Genomic DNA, 27236 nt, shown 5'->3' on the forward strand with positions numbered 1-27236 from the left:
CAAAGCACTGATGCTGAGACTACTCTCCAATAAACTTCTGGCACACAAATTTCTTTATCTATTTCCCAGAAAATCTGACTTGCCCTATACTCTATGGCTAACACTATTAACAAAGATGAAAACAAAAAAAATCAGGAAAAATTAGCCAGTTACTAGGTTAATTTCCTCTTTTCCATTTCTTGCTTTTGAAGAATGCTGTTCATCTTCTACTTCCTTGCTAGAGAAAGGGCCCTGTTCTTTCCAATCCCCTCTAACCTGCCCTGTGCAGACAGCTACTGCATAATCCCCCCTCCCATCCTCTAATCCCCAAGCAGGAACCCCAGACATCCTGTTTTCCCTGAACAGTAGGGGGAGCCTCAGGCTCCAGCTCCTCCCCCTGGGTCCTGCCACTGCATTTCTGAAGTCTGGCCCCTTCAGTGCCTGGCCCTGTGGTGAAAAACCAAAGGAGAGGAGGGGGTGAACCAGAGGAATCCATCCAGGAGGAGAAGCTGGTCCTGTCGCCCTTCTCTGGCTGCTCCCCAGCCGGCCTCTCCTTGGAAGCCTGAGTTCAGGAAACAAGAAGTACTGATTCTGAGGACCAAGACATGGGCCCTGTGGGCAGTGCCCTCCTACTGTCTCTTCTACTGGGTGAGCCTCTGTGGTAGGAGGGTAGGGGAAGGGAAGAGGCAGAGGTTTTTGGCTGAAGAAGTTATCATATAGAATAATGTAACACTTCACCTATGGGACATTACTTATGAATAGTGTGTCCTGGGGAAGTCCTGTATGGGGATACTGTATGTGAAACAGTAAACAAAAAAAAAAAAACCTGCCCTCGGGGGGGCTTATAATCACTGCACGTATTAAATATATAGATTTTTAAAGCAGGTTAGAAAGTCCTAAATGTTATGAGAGGAAAGGGGCAGGAGATGTATTGTAATTTTAAATAAAGTAGTCAAGAAAGTTTCACTAAGGAGTCATCTGAGCAAAGCCCAAAAGGAGGTAAGTGACTTAGCTACAAAGATCTAGGAAAAGAGTGTTTCAAGCTAAGGGAACTGAAAGTATAAATACTGTAGAGTGATTTCAGGTATAAGCTTGTTCATTTACTTTTCTGACCCACGATGATTTAAAAGCAGGGTAGGCTGAGAGCAGCAAAAGGATAACAAGTAGCAAAAAAGATACAAATACTGCAAAATGCCAATTCAGATAAAGAAAACAGCTCATAAACCTCAAAAGTACCTGAAGGCATCACTGTGTTTACAACCTAATATACTTGATATTCCTATTCCTGATGACAATACTGAATCTTTAAGTGAAAGTTAAATTGCATTCCATGTATGCTGCTAAAGAAGGCAGGTAAGTATGTAATTTTCAAGATTCCCACTAACTGGTAGACATTTATAAAAATTTGGCCTGTAATGCAAATCTGAGAAATTTAAATATGTGGAAAGCCTCTCTATTCAGTGAATCTAGACATAAGATGCATTATTGTATAGTAATGATATGGTGTCTGTCTTAGGGTCTTGCCCAAGCTCTTCTCCCAGAAACAAACATCTGCAATCAGGTTAGTGGTCTCCACCTGGACCGATGGGTTTGGAACTGGGATGGGAGGGAGGATGGAGGATGGAGAGGACTCGGTTCCTAGGAATGAATGGGAATTTGAGAATGATGAGAAGATGAAGACCAGAGGAACAGGACACCAAGAGTTATACATGCCCCTCTCTCTTCTTTCTCTAGTGTGTGGACGACCTGTATACTCAGGCCGTGTGGTGGGTGGCCAGGATGCTGTTGCAGGGCGCTGGCCTTGGCAAGTCAGCTTGTACTTTGGCCAGACCCAGGTCTGTGGAGGGTCTCTCATCAGTGACAGGTGGATACTGACAGCAGCACACTGCTTAAAAGGGTGAGTCCTAGCTGGTGGCTAGCACACAGATAGGTTCTCAGTAAATACTTGAATGATTTCAGGAATGAACCAACAGAAAAATGAAAGTGGTAAGGAGGGTCAGGGCGCCTGGGGTGGCTAAATCAGTTAAGCATCTGACTCTTGATTTATACTGCTCAGGTCATGATCATGAGACTGAGGCCTGCCTTGGCCTCCATGCTCAGAATAGAGTCTGCTTGAAATTCTTTCTCTCCCTCTGCTCTTTCTCTCCCTCCATGCCCTCTCTCTCTCTCTCTCTAGAATAAATGAGTAAATAAAATCTTTTTAAAAAGAAAAGTGGTAAGAGAGGTAGGCAGAAAAAAACCCTACACCCCCTTGGACTAGGACAGGACGCAGAGGTAGAAAAAGAAATGACAGAGATAGGCGCTATATTAGAAACTTCTCTCACTTTGTGCCAAATGATTTGCTAAACATCAGGAATTTGATCTTAAGCTTTTCTGGATCAGAAACACAATCTAAGCTCTCTCTCAGAGCTACTGCTGTCAGACAAGCAACATGCCATGTGGTGGGTAGTCCTAAAGAGAAGCCCATGTGAAACTAATGTCTCCAGCCAACAGCTAGGGAAGGTTTGGAAACACCCTCCCGGAGTCAAATCTTGAAGTCACTGCAGCCCAACTTGATTGTAGCTTCATGAGAGATGAATCAGAGGCACCCAATTAAGGTCACGCCTGATACCTGACCCACAGAAACTGTGAGATAAATGTTTGTTTTTTTAAGCCTCTAAGCTTTGTGGTAACTTCTTATGCAACCACAGGTAACCAATATATATAGAAATCAAAACAGCAGGACTTTTCAATAACAATGCTGTAAGCTCAAAGAAAACAGTAAGAACTCCAAAATACTGGGAGAAAATTATTCTATTATTCCCACGTGCAATTATTGATCAAGTGTGGGATAGAAGCAAGACACTTTCAAATATACAAAGCAGCAAAAATAATACTCCTCATGCACATTTTCTAGGGAAGCCATAAGAGAATGGGCTTCACTAAAATAAAGGAAAACAAGAAAACATGGAATCAAGAAAAAAGAGGATATAACAGAATCCCCAAGCAAATGGGAGAAACAAAACTCTGGCCATAAGCATGTAAGAGGAGACTACAAAGACAGGAGACAAAAGAAAGAGTGGTTAGGGAGAGAGGAAAGGAGAAATAGTAACAAACCAACCCTAGCCCCAGTTGGAAGTAGCTTGGTTAATTCTAGGTCTGTTGCCATCCTTTCTTGCTTAGAGATTCAGTGCTACACATAGGCAGCTTGTTCTCACCCAGCTGTAGCACCTAAACATGTTCCACTTTTTTTTTCTCCCCTTCCTATTCCCCTTAGGAGCTGGATTCCTTTTTTATATACTGTACGGCTGGGATCGATTAAGAATGACCAATCAAGTCAAAGTGTGAATCATCGTGTGTTCAAAATTATCACCCATCCCCAAATTCAACACACATCTGCAGACATTGCCTTGCTGAAACTGGTCTCTAGAGTCACCTTTACTTCCTTCATCCTGCCCATCTGCCTGCCCAGTATCACAAAGCAGTTGAAAATTCCAGCCTCTTGCTGGGTGACTGGATGGGGAACTGTTAAGGAAAGTGAAGGTGAGAATGGGTAGACAAAGGGGTATTATCCATCATCCTCTTTGTAGCACTCCAGAACGTTTGCATTCTAGACATACGATTACTATGGCAAATATTTTTAAATAAACCCCAACCTATTGATATTACCTATAAGCTATCTATAAGCTATAACCTATCAATTCTATCTAAATGTCTTTTTTCACACTTATGTTTATTTTATTCACTCATATCCTGCCTAGAGTCTAAACAAGAGCAGACACAACTTGAACACATAATTACTTCTCTGAAAGCAAAGGTTAACAAATCTGATCTAAAGTCTGGAAGAATCTAGTGTTTTTGAAAATCTCTTTTTAGGGCAGCCCGGGTGGCTCAGCGGTTTAGCACCGCCTTCAGCCCAGGACGTGACCCTGGGGACCCAGGATCAAGTCCCACATCGGGGTCCCTGAGAGGAGCCTGCTTCTCCCTTTGCCTGTCTCTGCCTCTTTCGCTCTCTCTCATGAATAAATAAATTTTTTAAAAATCTAAAAAAAAGGAAAGAAAAGAAAATCTGTTTTTAAAGTGTTGCATCAACTCTTTCCCCGGAGGAATAAAGGCAAGACAAGAAATGATCTGGAAGCAGAAAAATAGGAAAGGAAGAAGTTTTAGAGTACTTCAAATACATCTTTACTGAATCAAACTGTATCAGAATTTCTATTTATTTAGAACATTAGAATACCCACACTGGCACATTAGAAATACCTTAAAACAAATAGAAAAAATTCTGAATTATCCATTGTATTAGACTAACTGTACCAAAATAAACAAAAAAAAATTGCATTAGCAAATACGATTTGAAAGTGACTGTATTCTGCTTTCTGCTTTTGGATTGCCAGAGATTTCTGCAAATCATGACTGAATGCTGTCCTTGCAACTTTCCAGAAAGCTTTTCCTTTCATTCTTGTCTGTCTTTACAGATAGTGATTACCCCTCCATCCTCCAGGAAGCAGAAATACCCATCTTTAACCAGCAGGCCTGTGAAAAATTCTACAACCCAGTTGGTTCCGCACTGCCAGAATTAGAGTCAGTCATCCAAGACGACGAGATATGTGCTGGTGATATACCCAATAAGAAGGACAGCTGCAAGGTTAGGGTTTGCCCTTGAGTTTGTTTGGTTTGTTTTTTAATATGAAACTTTAATTTAGATTCGGGTTTTCTTGTATATAAACAATAGTAGTAGATCAGGAATCAGGAGACCAAAGTTCTTACAATAATTCTTGCATCATGCTGAATTGCTGATGACTTAAAGCTCTTCAACTTTTGATCTAGAGAAATGCTAACCATTGGTTACTGGGTTTTCCACAGACTTGTATATTTTTATAAATATATTAAGAGGTTAACACAGAATTTCCAACTTTATTTTTTCAAGTAAGTACATTTCACTCTATAAGTACAAGATGTCATTCCACTGTCTGCTGATCATAACCGTCCAGTGAAAAATCATTCATCATTTTGTCTTCCTTCACTGATTATATGTTGTTTTACTCCAGCTATTTTCAATATAACAACTTTCATATTTGATTGTCAGAAGTTTGAATGTGATGGGGCACCTGGTAGCTCAGTAAGTTGAGCTCTTGACTCTTGGTTTCAGCTCAGGTCATGATCTCAGGGTGATGGGACAGGCTCTGTGCTCGGTGGGGAGTCAGCTTGGGATTCTTCCTCTCCCTCTGCCCCACCCCACTCCCCTTCTCTCTCTCTCTCTAAAATAAATGAATAAATCTTTAAAAAGAAAAAATTTTGGATCCCTGGGTGGTTCAGCAGTTTAGTGCCTGCCTTCGGCCCAGGGCATGATCCTAAAGACCTGGGATCAAGTCCCACATCGGGCTCCCTATATGGAGCCTGCTTCTCCCTCTGCCTGTGTCTCTGCCTCTTTCTCTCTCTCTCTCTCTCTCTCTCTCATGAATAAATAAAATATTAAAAATTTGAATGCAACGTGCTAAGTGTGATTTTCTTCGTATTTATCCTATTTAGGATTCACTGATTTTTTTGTTTTTAAAATCTGTTCATCTTTAATCAAAACTTGAGAATTTTTTCATTCATGACTTCTTCAAATATTCTGCTTCCTCTCTCTTCCTCTTCGGGTTGAAACGGAAAATGTAGGTCACACTTTTTGATATTTTCACACAGTCTCTAATAATGTTTTATTTTTACCTGTCTGCTCTTCAAATTGGATACTTATAGATTAACCAATATTTAAGATCCTTGCCTCTCTCCTGCCATCTACATTGTAGTGTTAAGTTCACCAAATGAAAGTTTTCTATCACATATTTTATTTTTTAGTCCTAGAATGGCCACTTGGTTTTATTTCCTTTCCTTCTCTCTCCCTTTCATTCTCTCCCTCCCCCTTCTTCCTTCACTCTCTTCTCTCTCTCACACACACACACACACACAAACTTTTCTCTAACTCTGCCATGATGTCCTATCTGTATATTCATTATTTGCAAATCAAACAACAATGGAACATGATTTCACACCCACCAGGATGGCTATTATCAAGGGAGATAATAACTAGGGTTGATGAGGATGTGGATAAATTGAAACCTTCATATACCTACTGGAAATGAAAAATGGTACAGTTGCTTTGGAATTATCTAGCAATTCTTCAAAGGGTATATAGAGAGTTACCATATTACCCAGGAATTCCACTCTAGGTATACACCCAAGAGAAATAAAAACATGTCCACAGAAAAAATTATGCATTAATATTCATAGCAGCATTATTCATAATAGCCAAAAAGTGAAAATAATCCAAATGCCTACCAACTGATGACTAGATAAGCAAAATGTGGTATATCTATGTAACAGAATAACATTCAGCCATAAAAAGAAATGGAGCATGGATATATGCTACAAGGATGAACCTTGAAAAGAGTATGCTAAGTGAAAGCCAGACACAAAAGATCATATGTCATATGGTTCCATTTATATACAGTATGTCCAGAATACACAAATCCATTGAGGCAGAAAGCAGATTACCAGTTGGCCTAGGGCTAAGAGGAAATGATGGTGACTGTTAATGGGTATAGGGTTTCTTCTACAACAGGTGATGAAAATTTGGTGATGGTTGAACGACATTATGAATATACGAAAAACCACTGAATTGTACACTGTAGATGGGTGAATTGTATAGTATATGAATTATATCTCAATAAAATTGTTAGAAAAAGAGACAGCAAGATTGAAAGACATCAATTACTGTCACTATTATTTTACATAACAGGATTATTTTAACATTTAAAAAAGTCAATAAGAACCTAAGAATAGAAAAATAAGGAAACTTCGTTCAACTCAAGTAAATTTACCTTTAAGGGAAAAAAAATCATCACATTCATTTTTTTATCACAGATGAGTATTTTGAAACTACTGATATATTTAGCTAAGGTCTCTGCCAATTTCAAATTATGTAATTCTAGAATTCCCATGATCTTCCCCTAATGCGATAAGAAGTCTAGCTCACTGTCCCATCCTAAGGACCTCTTCACCTCCTATGACCACTTTCTTCTTCAAGGTCCTTTTTCACTACACTCATGACCTTTATCTTTCCTCAGGGTGATTCTGGAGGACCTTTGTCATGTCATATTAATGGTGTATGGATCCAGATAGGACTGGTAAGCTGGGGAATAGGCTGTGCTGAAAGTCTCCCTGGAGTCTACACCAGTGTGATCTACTATCAAAAATGGATTAAGACCACTATCTCAAGAGCTGAGATTTTAGGTACCAAAAATCTGGATTTAACTGAATTCCTGTACCTTACTGTTCTGCTCTCTCTGGCTGTCCTGGGACCCTTCTGTGCCTTTGGGCCTAACATTTTACCAGGAGAATAGATAATATAGCTAAAGCCACTGGCCAAGTTCAGGGTTAGGGTGGGAATACATAGAGATTAAGCCCCAGGAGCAGAGAATGCACAGGAGAGTCACTGGGAACTCTGGATTACTTTATTAATTAGAAATGATTTTGTTTTTGAGGTTATTTATTCTGAAAGTATGTTTTAGTGGTTCAAATGTGAATAGCTGAGAAATAAGGCTGCTGCTTCTGTGCATAGCATTCTTTGTCCCTAACTATGAATCTTGCAAGGCAAGAAAGGTACCTTCTATGAATAAGTATGTATGAACACAATAAAATGGCTACTGGAGAAGCAGGGAAGAAAAGAAATATCTGTAAAGGCAAAGAGAAAGTCCTCAAGGAAATATATTAAGAGTTTACTCATAGGGCCCATGGTTTGCATTATGGGCTTCTTACCTGGTCTATATATTCCTACACTGCCTCATAGCAAAGAGTCAAATAAAAAATGCATATATATAATTCAGCTCTGTATTTTTCTGAAATTTTTACTTTTTGAAATACCAATGTGACCTACGACCGAAAAATGGATTAATGCCATGATCTCAAGAGCTGTAGTCTTGGGTTTCCATAACCTGGACCTGTCCAGATTGTTTAATGCTACCTCAATAATAGGGTACTGAAATGTTTAATAAGGACAGGACTAAAATGTTTAATAAGGACAGGACTAAATAATGCTTAACTAGCGTGCTTCTTTTTGTTAATCCATCCCATGACCTACTATTTCCTACTTTACCTAGGCTTCCAGGAGCTCAGAGCTAAGTTATACATTCAATTTCGGTCATTACCTTTATCCTAGATATCTAGTATAATTCCATTCACATCCCTTTTTATTTAAATCATCCTTCATTTCTCAACTTGAAAGAACTTAAGTTTTATTGAATCTGTGTCTTTCATGGTAAGTCAACTTTCAAAAAATTTTTTGGATAAACAAATACCTTTAATAGGAAATGAAGGTAGGTTTGGAAACTTAAAAACTTTGTCAACCCCCTCTCTCTTCTGGGTTTGCCATTACAGCCACTACTGCCACTAAAGCCCACGTCCTTTCCCTCACTTACACCTATGCTCAACTCCATTTATTATCCACAGCATACAGACCAGTATTTTAAAAATAAAAGATTTTTTCATACTTTTCTCCCTCCATTCTTCCTGCTTATAGCACTTCAAAGACATCTCACTGCTCATGCGATAAAGACCAAAGTCTTTATGAGGGCTTACAAAGCCCTGCAGGTTCTGACCCCTATCTACTTCTTCAGCCTCACTGCACCCTGTTCTCCATGCTTTCAATTCTTCAAATGTTCCAAATCCCTTCTCAGCACCAGACTTTTGCATTTGCTATTCCTTCTCCCCTACTGCTTTTGCCTAGTTAATTCTTACTGTGCCTCAAATCTCCACTCACTTTTTACTTCCTCAAGGAAGCCGTCCTCAACTCTCCCGACCAGAACAAATCCCCCAATATATATTTTTGTAGGCCTTATGGAGCCCTCCTTCATAGGACTCAGCACAGCTATATTATTCGTTTGCGTAATTGTCTAGTTAATGTATTAGTCTTACCAAAATGTAAGAGTTTTTGTGCCAACCACTGTATCCTACTTTCAATAATACTTGAGGAAAAAACAAAAAAAAAAAACTTGTTGAGCAAATGAATGAATAACAACCAACTTCTTTGTCTCCCCAACTGAGAACCTGGGTATTTTGTGTCAGATTCTGGGCTACCTCCATTAACAATGTCTTATACAAAGTAGACTTTCAAATATAAGTTAAATAAAAGAATGAAAGAGTGTTTCAGCCTCATTCTCTCCAGTCATAACAAAGGAGAGAAAAGAGCATGTAAAACAGGTAAATTGGAAAGTTTCTGGAGGCAAGAATTTAAGCTAGGCAACTGCTGGAACGACATAGAGGGAAAAGCAAAATGGCAACTGAGAAAAAAGAATGAGAGAGAAAAAAGAGGCAAGAAGGAAAATAGAGGGGGATCCCTGGGTGGCTCCGCGATTTGGCGCCTGCCTTTGGCTCAGGGCGTGATCCTAGAGTCCCGGATCGAGTCCCACATCGGGTTCCCTGCATGGAGCCTGCTTCTCCCTCTGCCTGTGTCTCTGCCCCCCTCTCTCTCTCTTTCATGAATAAATAAATAAAATCTTTAAAAAAAAAAAAAGGAAAATAGAGGAGAAAGGACAGACTAAAATCAAAATTAAAATAGAAACAAAAAGGAAGAGAAAGTACAAAAAAGTATGAGCCAGGACAAGACACAAGAAAGCCAAAATACTGCTTTCTATCATTTCTCCAGACTCTTAGGAAGCACCTGTTCTGCAGCATGGGATCTGGCAAAATTTTTCTCACGAACCAAGAAGTGAAACTTAGAACTTTTGGAGGGACCAGACCATTGAAGGGGAATGAAAGGGGTACTGAAAGAAGACGACCACATGACCTCACTGTCCTGACCACTATTAGTTGGATGTACTAGGGTAGGGATAAGCACCCGATGTAACAGCTGCCCAGAGGTGATGAGGCAGTTGGCCTAAAATCTTACCTGACAGATATACTCAATATGAACAACACAACAGATCCCTTCTGGGAAGTGTGAATATGCATCATATATAGCATTCAGCATGTGCTCAACAGTATTAAGTGCTCACTGTGTTCTAGGCACTGAGGATACTGCAGGACATTCAAAACATTGAGCCTGCCTTCGAGTTTAATTCCAGTGGGGTAGAGGCACAATAATCAAATACAAAATAAATGTTTATTATGATGTCATGTATAGGAAAGTTTGATAAAAATAAAAGAGAAGAAGCAGACAGAGTATCAAGGTGGGGGATTCCATTTTAGATAGGGTGGTCAGGGAAATTTCTCTAAGAAGATGACATTATACAGAGGCTTGCATAAAGGAAGATATTAAAAAAAAAAAAACTGAGAAAGAACACTCCAGGTGGAGTAAATAGCAAGTACAAAGGTTCTGAGTTGGAAGTATGTTAGGTATGTGTGCGAGGAAGAACAAAGAAGTCAGTGCAATGCTAGAACACTCAGAGCAAAGAGGGAGAAGGGTATGAACTGAGATCAGAGAGGGTGCCCTGCCTGTAGGGCAGGTCCTACAGAGCCCGGAAGGCCCTAGTACGGACTCTGAATTTTATTCTCAGTGCAATGAGAAGGCACTGGAGGGCTAAGAGCAGGGGAGTGATGAAAGGATAGAACAGAGAATCCCATACCATATCTCATGGGAGTACACAGAGGCCATAAGGGGGTTAGAATGATAGAGGGTAGTCAGATGGCAGCAGAGTTAGACAAGCAGCAGAGAGAATAAGAATCTGATACCAATGTACTAATGAGCAAAACACAGGGGCTATATACAGTAACCTGGAACATCAGTGAGGAAGGTGTGATTCCATAAGGCTGTGTGTTGTCTACCCTACTTCCCATCTGCACTACTCTTGGAATAGGGCCCCACTAACCAAGGTGAAGAAAAGCACAAGCCCAGGTTTCTTACCATCTACTTTATAATTCATCATTAAGACACCTACCTGATTTCCTATTTTTCTTTCTTTCTTCTTACCCAGACCAATGTTCTTATTCCTCCATCCCCTTCTACCTCCAGACCTTATTTTATCTGCCCTCTCTTCCTGAAATATCCTTCTCTCATAAACCTCAACCCACGTATTTCTATTTATTGATTAAGAAAAAGAGATAGTGAATATCTAAAAAGCAGATTGAAAGGATCCTAGGAAATGCTTTTAAAAATTAACAGGAAAGAGGGGATCCCTGGGTGGCTCAGCGGTTTAGCGCCTGCCTTTGGCCCAGGGCGTGATCCTGGAGTCCCGGGATCGAGTCCCGGGATCGAGTCCCGCATCGGGCTCCCGGCGTGGAGCCTGCTTCTCCCTCCTCCTGTGTCTCTGCCTCTCTCTCTCTCTCTCTCTCTCTCATAAATAAATAAATAAATCTTTTTAAAAAATTAACAGGAAAGTTAATTTTTAATCCTTTAATTTAAAAAAAAAAATTAACAGGAAAGAGATGTGTGGGTGGCTCAAAGAGAATGATTGAGCATTCACCTTCAGCTCAGGGCATGATCCTGGGATCCTGGGATCAAGTCCTACATCGGGCTCCTCGTGGAGATCCTGCTTCTCCCTCTGCCTATGTCTCTCTTTGTCTCTCATGAGTAAATACAATCTTTTTCCAAAAAAATTTTTTTAAGTTAACAGGAAATGAGTGAACTATATACACCCTATAGTGTATAGCCCTATGAATTCTATCTCAATAAAGCCATTTTTTAAAAATGAACAGGGAAACGTTTGTCCTATTTAAATTAAGCAAAAATGACTAGTCTGTATTGTATTTAGGACTCTCTAATCTTCTAAATAATTCTTCTGACTGTATTTCAAAAAAAGGTTCAAACTAATGACAGACATTTTCTATTTCAAATGCTAACACACAAAATGTAAAGCTTAACCCAATATATGATATAGCACCTGGGACACATTACCAAGGAGGGAAAAAAAATCAATAAACGTTTGCATTCACACAACCAAAATACCAAGTACTTATTGGTAACAAATTTAGTCAATGACACCACAAATGACCAAATGGGGAAGAAATAAATAGGGACATCTTTACACACTATTTTGGAGGGGGTGGGGGGCTCAGCAGCATTTCTGCTTTAAAAGTCAATTTTAATTTGTAAAATACTTTATTCCTTGGAATGTCTAATTTAATATGCTCCAATTTTCACTTTCACATCTTGAGAAATTTAACTAAGGTGGGATTTGCTAAGGTAACATTTAACAAATAAAGCTGTACACTAAGGCTGCTGAAAATCCAATCAGCAATTTTCTTCTCCTAAAAGTGGGGGAAATATTATATAGCTATTTCCAAATCTTCTATTAATATAACAAATGGATTATTTCAAGTAATCACTATTTTTCCCCTATTTCACTAAATTGTAGTCACCCCAAAAATGTGGGGACATTATGGAAAAAGAATTCAAAATGATAAAAGGTGGAGGTTGTTTTTTCATGCTATTTCAACAGTGGCTATTTTCTTTTCAGATTCTTGACTTCACTCTGAAGCTGTTAACTATTCTCACCCCCACATCTGACTGTATAGTTCATTTACATACTAGAAATCAGCTACCTGAAAATTTTATTAAACATATTCCTTCTTTAGGAAAGGGAGGAAAAGGAGTCACTCAAAATAACCAGAGGTTAGATTAATTATATTCTCTACTATCAACATTAAGAGAAAATGTTCACTATCTTAAGAATAAAAAAGACTGAAATAATTAATAGGAAATTCTAATTGTTGTTCAGGACAATCACCCTCGACTGACCCAAATTCTCTCAATGGCATCTTCTACCATGTAAGTGTTCACTTCCCCTCTCCATGTGATTGGAATAGAGTGACTAGGGTCTAGTGCTGTGGCACTTTGTGCCACTTTTATGACACCTACCCCACCCTACCTTGTACTATAATTAACTATGAACACCCAGGAATAAAAAGAATAAGATAGGATGAGGGCCTAGGGCTCCAAAATGCTTCTGATATTAGTGGAAATCAGTGAGAAGAGGATAGATACTAGATGCAGTTGAATAAAACGGAGATAATACTTTCATTGGATTTAGATACGATAAGATAGACTGGATGTGGATGATGAGAACGAGGTTGGTAATTGGGATAGAAAAATGGGAAAGAGAAGAACCTGAAAAGAGAAATCAAGAATGACTCCTAGGTGACTGGCCTCAGAATAGTCATACTATTAAATGAAATGAGGAAGGCTAGAAGAAGAACAGAAATGACAGGCTACTTAATCCAGTGGTGGGCTGACTTCCCCCAAGGATGTCAATGTTGCAATCCCCAGAACCTGGGACTATGTTAACTTATCTGGTAAAAGGGATTTTGCAGACATAATTAAGTTAAACATTTTGAGATGGAAAGATTATGCTGGATTATCTGGGTGAGCCCTATAGAGTCACAAATTTTCTTGTAAAAGGAATGCAGGAGAGTCAGAGTCTGAGGTGTTTATGAGACTATGCAGAAGACATAAGGCCTGAAGCAGAAGGGACAGAGGGAAAAAAATGCTATGCTGCTGGATCTGAAGATGGAGCAAGGCGCGACAAGCCAACGAGTGCAGACAGCCTCTAGAAGTTAATAAAGGCAAAACCATGATTGTCCCCTAGAGCGTACAGATGAAATGCAACCCTACCACATCCTGAGCTCAGCCCAGTGAAACTGATTTCAGACTTTTGGCCTCCAGAACTGTGAGGCAATAGAGTCATGCTGTTTGAAGGCACTAGAGTTGTGCTAACTTGTTACAGCAGCAATAGGAAAGGAAAACATTCACCTTAGATTTGAGATGCCTATTAGATACCCAACTAAAAATGCCAAGGAGGCAGTTTGGAGCTCACAGAGGAGAAAACTAAGAAAAAGTTTCACAAGAATCTGTTTGAATTATGGACTCTTTTCTCCACATCACTCTAACCCTGCACCCCAAAGAAAACACTTACCTGTGACATACATTTTTTCATGTACTTTCAAGATGTTTGAGGATCCCTATATTTATTCATAGAACCTGAAGAATATTATAAGTAACCTCAAGGCAACCTGTTCTAACCCTGAAAAGAAGACTGTTCCCTCCTTCTGGAGGAGGAAACCAAGTATCTCTTCATTAAAAAAAAAAAAAAAATTAAATAATGTTTTCCTCAATACTGCTTATTAAAAAAAAAATAGAGAGGTGCCTGGGTGGCTCAGTAAGCATCTCTTTATTTTGACTCAGGTATTGACCTCAGGGTTTTGAGTTCAGGCCAAGCATAGTAATGTTACAGAAATATCTAACACAGAAAGTTCAAATCCCGTACATAATAATAACCATTGTGTTAATCACTACCACCTTTTACAGTCCTCATGCTTAAGGATGTGGTCAAAATGCCTCTGACTCCTTTTTTTAACTGTTTATACAGATGTACAGTTGTGTTTTTTTTTAACCTTACCTTTTAAAAAGTTAAGCTTGCTTTTTAAAAGTAGCTTATGATAACACAAAGCTGTGGTTACAACATCTGCAAAGCTTCAGAGTTGAGAGACATTTGATGCATTTTATTAATAATTCCATATAACTAGGCTACATAAAAAGAAAGGATAAGTTAGTTGATCAAAGAAATTTTGTGTCAATTTTTTAAATAATGAAAACATTTGGCTTTAAAAACTAAAATCACTAGATCATCTTCAAAGGCAGGTATTTGGATGTTAGGAGAAATCTATCCCTCTATGAGTTCAATAAAGCTATTTTTACTTCTGAAACAGAGACCTAACATGAAAGACCTCGAGGAGATAGTATTTTAAAAATGTATTTTTTTCACATTATTTTTGTCCAGAAGCTGAGTTGGTTTCACAAGGAAAAATATGTTAGCTCACTAAAAGAGGCCAAATAAATGACTAGTTCCAAAATGGGCACATTTTAAACTTCTAAAAGCAGGTCACAGAGAAAGCAAAACAAAATCAATGTCAACCTACCTTTCTTTGCAGCTCATCAGCCTTAACCAAGCTCTTCCAAATAAGAACAATCCATTGACCATCAAGATAGAATCACCCTTGCTGTTGGACCTTGCTCAAAACCACACAGTGGGGCAAGTGGGTGGCTCAATCCGTTAAGCTTCAGACTCTTGATTTCAGCTCAGGTCATGATCTCAGGATAATAAGATCAAGAGCCATGTTGAGCTCTGGGAAGAATCTGTTTGTCCCTCTCCCTTCCCCTCTGCCCCTCCCCCATTTGTGCAGGGCTTTCAAATAAACAAATCTTAAAAAAAAAAAAAAAAAAAAACTATACACAGTCAGCTTTGCACAATATTTTTCATCAAGTGTTTGAATCTCTACAAGTAGAAAACATCTACCAAATATTGTGAATTCATAAAATAGGGTCTTGAAAATATTTCTTGAACAAAACCCATATTTTTCCGGTCATAAAAATAAGCTAAGCATTCCCAGGGTAGATCTGGGAATCCCCAAGGAAAAAAGGAACAACACCACATTAAGAAATGTGAGCTTTAAGAGGAGGATACAATGTACAAGACACTGAAAGATTTTAATGCTGGGGAATAACATGATCAATTAGCATTTTAGAAAAATCACTCTGATGGATGTATAGAGAATGAATTATGGGAAAAGCAACTCTGTAGAGCAGCTAGGTCCAGGTCACTGCTGTGAATTGTGAGAGGTATCTGGACAAGGATGGTAGCAATGAAGATGGAGAGAAGAGGACAGAGTCAAGGGCTACATATGAGTATATGTTCAATAGAACTTGGTAACTGATGATCAAGTAATCATGGTGAGGAACTTTACCCAGGTTTCAGGGTAAGAAATCTAGGTTAAAGACATCACGAGTCTATTAAAAAAAAAAAAAAAAAGGAAGAAAGAAATCCAAACAGACACTTTACATTCTTACATTGAGAATTTATTAAATAAGCAAACTTATTTAGAGATTTATAATACATTCCAAAAGCTCAACAGGCCCATTTCTAGTTACTCATTAGTAACAGAAAGTTCATGAAAAATAACAAAGAACCCTAAAACCCAAGTTTTTGCCATGGTTCCAGTTTGTTCACACTAGCAAACCTTTTAAGGAGGCAACAGTAGGTGATGTTGCTCCCAATGACTCACTGCCCTCCCTGGAGGACTATCCACCCACTCGAGGTGCCAGGTGATTTGCAGGGCCTCACGTAGAAAGATTACACTTCCCCATACCACCAACATTGTTGGCCAAAGAAATGTGAGTGGAAGTAATATAAGCTACCTCTGAATAGAAGTTTTAGAAGGTGGCACATGATCTGTCCATTGTTCTTCATCCCAGATCCCAGTTAGGGATTGCTCCTTCAGCCAGGTCCCAGAATGAAGAAGATAAGTGAGGCTGAGCTATATATAGCTCACTAGTTGAATATAACTGTTATAAGATACTGAGCTTTAGAGGTTGTTTGTAACCACAGCATTAACAACAAAATATGACAGATTTATGACAGATATAGGTGTCTAATAAATAGCAATATATATATGAGATTTGTTTGCCTCTTTCGTTTGAATTTTTCTGTTGATCTGCTAAGAAGCAATCTGATGGTAAGAAAAAGAAAAAAAAAGTTGGCCCAAGTATCCCAAAACTAAAAGAACTTTTAAACTGGAAGGAAACTTGATAGTCTGTTGCAGCAAACTTTTTCCATACAGGGCAAATATTTTAGGCTCTTGGGCCACATGACTCTTTTAGAACTACTCAACTCTGCAGATATAGCACAAAAGCAGCCACAGATAATATGTAAATGAATGGGCATGGCTGTGTTGCAACAAAACTTTATTTACAAAAACAGTGAGTCAGATTTGGCCCACAGGATTACAGTTTCCAGATCCCTGGCCTAAATCCTTCATCTTGTCAATGGGGAATTTGAGATTCAGACGCCAACATCATACAACTGACAAGTTGCAATTTGAGCATTAAAATGCAGGTCTCCTGAGTCTCATCCTCTAGAAAAGGTTCCATTGGGCAGGATGGAAATGAGATATACAGGAAAGTACAAAGCACAGAATGCTAAGGGTAGGTTTTGATTATATTAAATAGCTTTCAACAGTTTGATTATAAATGAGGATTTGCTTTTCAAGTGATTATGGTTTTCATAAAAACAAATGAATATAGTAAGATCAAATAGGTGAACAAATGATAAATTAGTCCATGCTTGAAAAATGATCTTCACAGGAAACACAATTATATACCTCCTTCCTATTATCATGTCCTCACTTTATTATTTCTTTTATCAACATGACAGCATTTGCTATGATTACTGCAATAACTAATCTTAAGGCAATTCTTATAAAAAGAGCATTATTATGAGCAACAAATACACTAGACCAGTAGGCAATTATTTTACATGGTATTTTAAATTTATTTCTTAAAGCAATATTCATCGGAGGAAACTCAAACAATACAGAAATATATAAAGTGGCACACTATGCCCTCATCAATTCCACTCCCCAGAGTGTTAACACATGACTGATTTATATCAATCACAACAGTGCAATAGAGCTACTTTCTCTTTTAACAAGAGGAATAGAGTTCCCCTGGCCAGATACCCCTTAGAAATAATGTTTTTTTAAAAAAGCAACAGAGATTAAGGATTGTCTATGGCCTGGAATTGAGAAAAGCATGCTGCCTCTGCAGAGTTAAAATGGAGGGTCTTGACCCCAGCACTGTAACCAAATGAGCTGGACTCCTGAAATACTTTGATAATGCTACTGTAAGATACACAAACACTTCAGAATGAGTAAGAATGTCCACATCTTCTCTTTTGGTATTTACTGGGAAAACTTGGGCTAACTTGCTCATTAAAAGACTGACAATATTAATCAGATTTTTAAAAATCCATAGTTGAGTAACATCAGTGAAAATGTCAGAGTAAAGAGCTCCAAAAGTCTGTCCCCTATAAAATCAATTTTAAAAACTAGCAGAAAAATAAATAAATAAATAAATAAATACAAAAAATAAATAAATAAATACATACATACATACATACATACATACAAACTAGCAGAAACTGGCAGAACTGATTTTTGGGGGGGGAACTCTGGAAACTAACCAAAAGCTTGCAGTAACCTCTTATTGCACTTAAGTCTAGGGAAATGTTTAAAAACAATCTAAATTTTGGTTAAAGTAATGGGCTTTGTAACATTTTAACTTATCCTGGCTCCATCCCTCATTCTTCAGCTCAGTGGTAGCCTTGAAAATAGCTTGCTTTCCTAGTCCCACTATCAAAAGGGGGGGGGGGGTAGAAGAGAATTCCCTCATAAATGGTAATACAGTGGAACAACATGAGGGTTAAGGATGCCAACCCTCAACGTAGTCGAAAATCTACACAGAACTTTTGATTCTCCCAAAATTTAACTATTAAAAGCCTGCTGACTAGAAACCTTACTGATAATACAGTCTATTAACACATATATTGTATGTTACATGTATTATACACTGTACTCTTAAAGTAAGCTAAAGAAAAGAATATATTATTGAGAAGATACATTTATAGTACTATACTGATCCAAAAAAAAAAAAAAACTGTGTTAAGTGGACCCACACAGTTCACACCTGTGTTGTTCAAAGGCCAACTATAATTTGTTTTAACCTGCTGGGTGAGTGCCTTGAAAGACGAGCAAAAAAGACTTGCCTTTATCTTAATTCAGAACTCTCCAAGTGCTAAAAAGTAGGTAGCTGGAGAAAGTTGTTGAAAATATTTTGTTGAAAATATTTACCGGCGAATAAATACATTCATTGCTGCTACAAGAGACACTGGATAACAGCTAGGGAAAACAATAGACTAACCAAAGTCATTGGGAAGAGAGCCTGGAGAAATAAGGGCTTTGAAAAGCTCACACATACTCCTGGGAATCTAGAAAGCCATATGTATTCCCAGGATGGACGCATGCTCAGAAAAGATCTGAAAAGGCCCTAAACTCTCATCTCTGGCTGATCTTCTGGCTCTGCACAAGCAGGAAGTGAAGGCTAAACAAAGTTGTATACTGCCTGGCTGGGCCTTGAAGGTGTGCTGTGATACACACACACAGCCCACTGCAAAGATGGGAGATTGTGGGAGCAGGGGCTCTAGACATTCAAGGAAAACTTTCCAATGACTAACTAACCACTAAGGTAATGAAACTGACACTTCAGTACCAGACATCACAAAGAATACATATTTCACAAAATTAGTTCAGAAAAAGTCATTAAACAGGGGCACCTGGGTGGCTTCGTGGTTGAGAAGCTGCCTTTGGCTCAGGTCATGATCCTGGGGTCCTAGGATAGAGTCCCGCATAGAGATCCCCACAGGGAGCCTGATTCTCCCTCTGCCTATGTCTCTGCCTCTGTCTCTGGGTCTCTCATGAATAAATAATATCTTTTTTTAAAAAAAAGAAAAGTCACTAAACAATATCTCAAATAAGCAGTAATAATAAACCTTGGAGTGGGAGAAGAATCTGATTTCCAGAGTTGCTACATTTTCATATTCAAAATGTCCAGTTTTCAACAAAGAATTATGAGAGATGGGCAGCTCGGGTGGCTCAGCGGTTTAGCACTACCTTCGGCCAGGACCTAATCCTGGAGACCTGGGATCGAGCCCCATGTTGGACTCCCTGCATGGAGCCTACTTCTCCCTCTACCTATATCTCTGCCTCTCTCTCTCTCTCTCTCTCTCTCTCTCTGTCTCTCCTGAATAAATACATTCTTAAAAAAAAAAAAAAAAAGAATTATGAGAGGTGCAAAGAAACAAGAAAGCATGGCCCACACACAGGGGTAAAAAAAGCAATCAATAAAAAAGGTTCCTGTGGAAGCACAGACACTTTAGATCTCACATCTAGCAAAAGACTTGAACACAGAATATACGAAAAACTCTAAAAACTCCAAAATATGAAAACAACCAACCTAATTTTAAAATGTGCAAAGATGATATAGGGGTATCAATTACCACATAAAAAGATGCTCAACATTATGGACATGCACATTAAAGCCACAATGAAATATTACTACACATCTACCAGAACAGTGAATACAAAAAAACCCTGCCAATACCAAGTGCTGATGAGGATGTAGAACAGAACTCTCATAATATGGTGATAATGCAAAATGGTACAGCACCACTCTGGAAAATAGTCTGGCAATTTCTTATAAAGTTAAAAACATACAGTTACTATATGACACAGCAAACTGATATCTAGGTCTTTAAACTAAAGAGATAAAAATTTATATTTACATAAAAACCTATATATGGATATTTATAGCGGTTTATTCATAATCTCCAAAAACTGAAATCAACCTAAGTATCCTTCATCAGGTAAATGGATAAACAAACTGTGGTATATTCACAGAACACAATTCTACTCACAGTAAAATGCAACAAACTATTGATACAATGTAACAATATGAATGAGTCTCCAAAGAAGCCAGTCTCAAAGGTCAGGTTCTTTATGATTCCATTTATACCATATTCTGGTAAAGATAAAACGACAGAGTCAAAATATAGATCAGTTGTTGCCAGGCGTTAAGGGTGTAGGGAAAGTTTGACCCTAAGTGGAGGCACAGGAATTTCAAGTTCATAGAAGTATATTTATTTTACTATATATACATTTTTTTTAAGATTTTGAGAGAGAGAGAGCACACGTGTGCACTTGAGCCTGCCAGAGAGAGGGGGAGGGATACAGGGAGCAGCAGATTCCCCACAAAGCAGAGCCCCCAGGCAGGGCTCCATCCCTGAGCCCTGGGATCCTGAGCTGATGGTAGACTCTTAGACTGAGCCACACTGGTGCCACAGTGTATAAGTTTGTAAACTAAAGGAGAAAAAAAGACTGCGGGAGTTCAAAGCTTAGTTCCATTTCATTTCTTTGCCTCATTTTTCTCATCTGAAAAACAGAATCTGACTTTGTGTCATTAGGGGTATTACATGAGTTCTTGACGTGTATTAAGAAGCACTAAACAAGTGATTGATAAATGTTTGTTCAAACATGCCAAAAAGTTGGTACTTTTTAAAAACCTATTACAGGAGTAAGAAATCCAGCTTTCAATTAAATAAGCAAAGAATTAAAGAATACTGGTGTGAGGGATGACACCTGGGTGGCCCAGGTCATGATCCTGGAGACCCAAGATCCAGTCCCACATCAGGCTTCCTGCATGGGGCCTGCTTATCCCTCGGCCTGTGTGTCCGCCTCTCTCTGTCTCGTGTATAAATAAATAAAGTCTTTTTTTTTTTTTTTTAATAAAGTCTTTAAAAAAGATTTTAAAACCAAAACATTGGGGATACCTGGGTGGCGCAGTGGTTTGGCGCCTGCCTTTGGCCTAGGATGCGATCCTGGAGACCCGGGATCGAATCCGACGTCGGGCTCCCGGTGCATGGAGCCTGCTTCTCCCTCTGTGTCTCTGCCTCTCTCTCTGTGTGACTATCATAAATAAATAAAGAAAAAAAAATTAAAACCAAAACATTATTTGGAAACCTATGAAGTGACATGACCATAATACCTTCTGCAAAGCGTGAACCTGTGTAAAACCTCTGAACATGGAGCGGCTCTATTTTAGGGACTACAACTTTATCCTGTTTTTTTTTTTTTTATCCTGTTTTTTGAAACCGTTAACTACACTGGACTACTGAACTGGGCACAAGGATGTGCCTGGGCACAAGGCTGTTACAGCTGTACTTTTTTTTTTTTTTTTAAGATTTTTATTTATTTATTCATGAGAGACAAAGAGAAAGAGAGAGAGAAGCAGGCTTCATGCAGGGAGCCCGACGTGGGACTCGATCCCGGGTCTCCAGGATCAGGCCCTGGGCTGAAGGCGGCGCTAACCGCTGAACCACCCAGGGATCCCTACAGCTATACTCTTGATAGAAAACTGGACACTGCAGAAAATATTTCCTTAATAATTAAGAAATAATCAGAATACTAATTAATCACTATGTTCTCAGAAAACCAATTAATTATAAAATGTAATTATTCCTTCCAATCATTTTTGGAAAACAGCTTGTTTAAATTTCCTGATATTTCCCCACATTAGTAATAAAGACCCGCGGCTCTTACTCCTCAACGGGACAGTCTGGGTTGCTACCCGATACCACGCTGCCTGAACTGCAGTTCTAAGACCCCAAATCTTACTTTATTTGTTTATATTTTATATCTTATTTTATTATTTTATTTATATTTTATTTCATTTTATATTTTATTCTTATTTATATTTTATATTTTATATTTTATTTTTATATTTATTTTATTTTTTATTTTTAAATTTATTTTATTTTAATTTCATTTTTTAATATTTTATTTAATTTTATTTTTAAATTTAATTTAATTATTTATTCCATCCCATTCCACCCCATCCCAGCGCTTCCTCGGGCCTCGGGGGACACGTGCACAGACTCCCGCGCCCAATGGCCCCGGCCGGTCCGCTCCCGGCGCTGCGGCCGCGCATGCGCCGTCACACCGACAGGACAGAACGGCTGCGGCCGCGCCGTGCCGCGTCGCCCGAGGAGCTGCGGGAGCAGCCTCCCTTTCCCACGTGGGGTCCGGTCGGCGGCGCCGGCCTGGTCACCTGCGTTGACGCCCCACATCCCCACCTGCCACCTGCCGAGTCCATCCTTCCTCGGAGACATCTCACCGTCCCCCTCGGCTGCATTTCCTACACATCCGGGGCTTGGGGGCGTTTAAGAACCAGCGGCTGCCGCTCACCTTCCCTGTTAATCAGCCTCCTTTCCGTGACCAGGCGTCTCCACCCGCGGCTCCTCAGGGCCCAAGATGGCGGCGCCCAGCCGAGAGCCCAGCGCCGTCTACGGTGGCCGCGCGAGTCCCAGGCCCTGCCGCGCCCCTGCCAGCGCTCCCGGCCCGGCCTTGACCCGCGCTGCCCTTTCAGGCCAAAGCCTGGCACCGGCTGCGCTGATGACACCAGGTGGCAAACGCCCCAGGCTCGCGGGACGAAAGACGGAACGGGAAAGCTGACGCTCCTTAGGGTGCGAGCCTGTTCTCAGCAGGGTCACCCACGAAAAATGTGCTTTCCGTCACTGTGTACTTAAGGATTCGGGTCAAAATATAAAACGTGAATAATAGAGACTACATTAAACGTCTCCTAGAAGCTCGATTCTGTTCTATTTGGCAGGTACGTTCTGAACGTGCGGGCCGGGCCGGAGGAACTCCCTCGTGGAACTCATTACCAGACGTCCAAGTGCTCAGGTCGTGCATGCAGCCTACCGATTTTTTTTTAATTGTTCTTTTTCAAGATTGTATTTATTCGTGAGAGGCAGAGATATACGCAGAGGGGGAAGAAGCTCCCTCTAGGGAGCCCAAGACCAACTGGATCCCAGGACCCGGGGGTCACGACCTGAGCCCAGCAGAAGCTCAACCAGGCTACTGGAGTCTGCCAATTTAATCCTCTGCTTCTAATAAAGCTCATAACATTTGAGAGAAGCAGCTGCAGGTGGTTCTCACTGCCCTATGCAAGTACCCCAGGCCCCTTCCACACTCCCCCAAGAGATCTGGGATAGGTCCAAAAAGGTAGCTATCTATAGTTTGTCCTTAGCCTCTGAGGTACACTGGCCTCAGAACCCTGCCCAAAGGGGTGCAGGACAGTAGCTGGCCGCCCTACTTAGAGCCTCTGTCTTGGAGAGGCTGACTGTGGGGAAGACAAGAGAGCCAATCCTTCAGGACTTCAGAAGCCATGGAGGCAGACAGGCGTCAACAAAGTCACAAAAATGGTGATGTCTCTGACATGTGAGTCGCAGTTATCTCAACTTACAGAAATGTTCTCTGGAGTGGCTATTTGCTGGCAGTTTCCAGGGCAGCTCTTATTTCCAAGTGACTTTTGAGGCTATTTCCTGTGTGTCCTTATAATAAGCCTCCATCAGCTGAGGTTAGCCAAACAGACCTCTACCTCTTGCACTATCGCATACATTGCTTTCCAGTTATTTCAATCAGAGTGCCTTACAACATTCTTTATGTGCAGCCTTTTTTTATGCTACAAGAGAGAGATTAAATAAAAATCCCTGTATAAAATGCATGGTGGATTCAGTTTATTCCTTCTGTTTGACTACAAGTCATCACAATATGAATTACTTATGATGAAAGTACATACCTATTCAAATGACAAGAAATCACACTGAAACCACTCGACATCACATTTTTTAATAGGACACTAAACCAGTGAGTCTCATCTCACATGGAAGTTCAAAAATTCAGCTCCCCAGCAACTATTCCAGAGGAAATTAATCAAGAAATCTGAAGAAGGGGTCAGGAACATATGTCTTTTTTAAAGCTCTGCACCTGATTCCGATGCCTAGCCAGTGTTGAGAACCCTGGCATGGAGGTATAGACGTAACTGTAAGGCATTGTGGCCCAAGGGCCGCTGTCCACATCAGCACCTGGAGCTTGTCAGAAACACTGACTCAGACTCCACCCCACACCTATTAAATTAGGGATCACATTCTTATAAGATCCCCAGGTGATCTGTAGATATATGAAGGTTTGAGAAACACTGTTTAGAGCTCCCATAGTTACAGAAATGTGAAAAATATCACACACCATGTTATGAAGTTTCATATCAAGAAATTTTTTTTTTTTAAGATTTTATTTATTTGGCAGAGAGACAGCGCGTGCACAGGAGCAGGGAGAAGGACAGAGGAAGAGGGAAAAGCAGGGAGCCTGAAGCTGGGCTGGATCCCAAGACCCCTGAGATCATGACCTGAGCTGAAGGCAGACACTAAACCAAGTGAGCCACCCAGGTGCTCCTCTCAAGAAATTTTCCAAGAAGAAATAGGAATAGAACAGTATAAGAGGTAAAATGTTTGTGATATTAGGCATTTCACATTATTAAGCATCTAATAAAAGTAATATTCAAATGCAATTCTATTCCAAATGAATTCTTACAAACCACACCCTCCACTGGCAATAGTTAAACCTCACCTGAGTAACACAAATGTACTTTAGAATCCTAGATAGCTCCAGTTATCTCCACTGAGCTAGTGTGTGTTGAGGGGGAGTCCTTGTGGGAAAATAAAGAAATAATGGGTGTAGTGACAAGAAGGGATCATGTACATGCATGGCTCCATGCTGGGGGCCTTCCAGTTTTTTGTGAACATCTCAAGTTCCAAAATTCTGTACTAGTTCTGTACTAGTTCCAAAGGACTGTTTGGAAATGATGATTTGTATTGCTAGAAAAACTAATTCTCCACATGTTACGCAAACCTTTTCTTCTGTGCCCTTTGTCCCTGGCCAGCTCTCAGAGAAAAAAGCATTTACTTATCTTTCAGTATAGTGATTCCTTGACTAATATATCTTCAAGAAACAATGCTCCAGTACAATAAAGGCAGCCATATCCAACACAAATGACCTCTGAATCCTAAGCAGCAGCCCAGGATGATGAGCCCCATTATAGGGCTCATCAGCAATGCAACTGTTAATCTGCTCATATGCATCAGAGTAGGGACAAAATTACCTCCTGTCACAACTTCCATTTATTTATTCTTTGAGAAATACTCTGACCTGGCAATAAGCAAAATGACAAAATCAGACAATTGTTTTCAGATTCTACAGGTTTCCTTTTCAGGACCCTTGTCCTAGGAGGGGATCATGACCCTCTTGAAGAACTATACATCACACAAGGGAAATTGGAAGTTCAAGGCACATTCCTTATGATAAACTTAAAAAGTAGTTAGAGAATGAATAATTCCCTTTCAAAAGTTGCAAAGGGGGGGTGCTCTATGATTTTTCAGTGGTCACATTATAATAAAGAACAAAACAGCAAGAAGAATCTAGGTATCCTAAGGTAACCTCATGTTTTCAAAATGCCTTATTAAGCTTGGTGTAAGGAGAATAAGATCAAGTTAGAATTTGTATCAGTCAGGAATTGCGTTTGGCTGCTGCTTGTACAGACCTAAGATAATGATGGCTTTAACCAGTCTGTTTTCTCAAATACAGGCAATCAAAACCTCCTATGACGACTCTGTTGTCACTGGGAACTAAGGTGCCATCTATTCTTCTGCTCCACCATTCTCAGTGCATGGCTTCCAACCCCAAGGTAACCTCATGGCCTAGGATGGCTGCTGTGAGCTAAACCTCCCTCCTCCCGATAGGAGATGGAAGGAAGGGCAAAAGGATATTCTGTGCAGCTGAGTCCCCTCTTTAAAGAAAGCACTTTCCTAGAAGCTCCACTCAACTTTTTTTTTGCATCTCATTAGTGGGTTGGCAGAAGTAGTTTCATAGGTGGGTACACTGCCACATGACTAAGGAAAAAAGGGAGGAATACTGAGTAGGCAACACTTCCTAGCTGTGTGATCTTGTGTAGATTCTTTACCCCTTCTAGGCCTCGTGTTCCTCAACTGTAAAAATTAAGGAATCGTCACACCTACCTCATAGGATTGGCACAAGGACTAAATGTAAAACAATTACAACACTACTGGTACCCACTGCACAATAAATATTAACTTGTTATTATTTGGTAATCCTAGTCCAGTGCTTTCCCAATTTCCTCTCCTACTCTAACTTCCTCTCCATATCCAAAACTGAAACAACTCATATTAGTCCTTTGTACCTGCTGATACTCTAGAATGAATGAGTTTTAATAAGAGGACACCTCAATCAGACCTATGTATTTCATGCTTTTCCTTTCTAATTATGAAATGAAAGTATGTGCTTGATATTAGCACACACCAGACATTTTGGACAGAATTAGGATTCAGGGATTGAACTCACGTCCCCCCAAAGGCAGAATCTAAAGACAACCCCAAAGCACATGTTTAGACATCCTTAAAAAATGAAGGCCACAGTAAAAAAGAATGGAATCTCCCATGCAGAGGGATTCCAAAAAAATTATGTAGATATCCTTCCCTCAAGAAGTTAGAGCATTAATTCCTTCCTCCTTAAGTGTAGGCTATGCATGATGATTTCCTTAACTTCCTACGGTATGGAAAGGGGTCTGGGGGTGGGTAGTTACCTTGAAGTAGAGAAACCTGACAAAATACTAACTCAGCTAAACAATCAGAATCAACATCAACAATGATAAATGATACTAATATTATGTACACTTAATATGCAATAAAAACGTGGCAAACATTTATACCTTCCCCAAACACTACACTCTAAACATGAGAAAAACATCAGACAAAATGCAAGAGTGACATCCTACAAAAATATCTGACCTGTAACCCTCAACACTGTCAAGGCCATCAAAAACAAGGAAAATCTTTGAAACCATCAGAGCCAAAGGGGAGCCTAAGAAGATACAATAACTACATGTAACATGGTATTTTAGATGAGATCCTCCAAAACGAGAAGGAATTAGGTAAACACTATAAGAAAATCTGAATAAAGTATGGATTTTAGTTAATATCAATATTGCTTAAGATGTAAATAATAGG

The 27236-nt window shown here is 39.7% G+C and overlaps 2 protein-coding genes across 5 annotated transcripts in view; one reads left to right on the forward strand and one right to left on the reverse strand.

Annotated features, from left to right (window-relative positions):
- SH3D19 (SH3 domain containing 19) overlaps nucleotides 1-27236 on the reverse strand; it is a 171171-nt gene that overhangs the window by 133732 nt on the left and 10203 nt on the right. The gene's annotated exons all lie outside the window — the stretch shown is intronic.
- On the forward strand, nucleotides 585-18235 carry LOC112933411 (serine protease 48). Its single transcript, XM_072724817.1, has 6 exons — nucleotides 585-627; nucleotides 1496-1540; nucleotides 1714-1876; nucleotides 3236-3495; nucleotides 4434-4603; nucleotides 7065-18235. Exons 1-6 carry the CDS (start codon nucleotides 585-587, stop codon nucleotides 7338-7340), a joined length of 957 nt encoding a protein of 318 aa, XP_072580918.1. The 3' UTR covers nucleotides 7341-18235.

Source organism: Vulpes vulpes, chromosome 10, assembly GCF_048418805.1.
Source record: "Vulpes vulpes isolate BD-2025 chromosome 10, VulVul3, whole genome shotgun sequence".
Lineage (NCBI taxonomy): Eukaryota > Metazoa > Chordata > Mammalia > Carnivora > Canidae > Vulpes > Vulpes vulpes.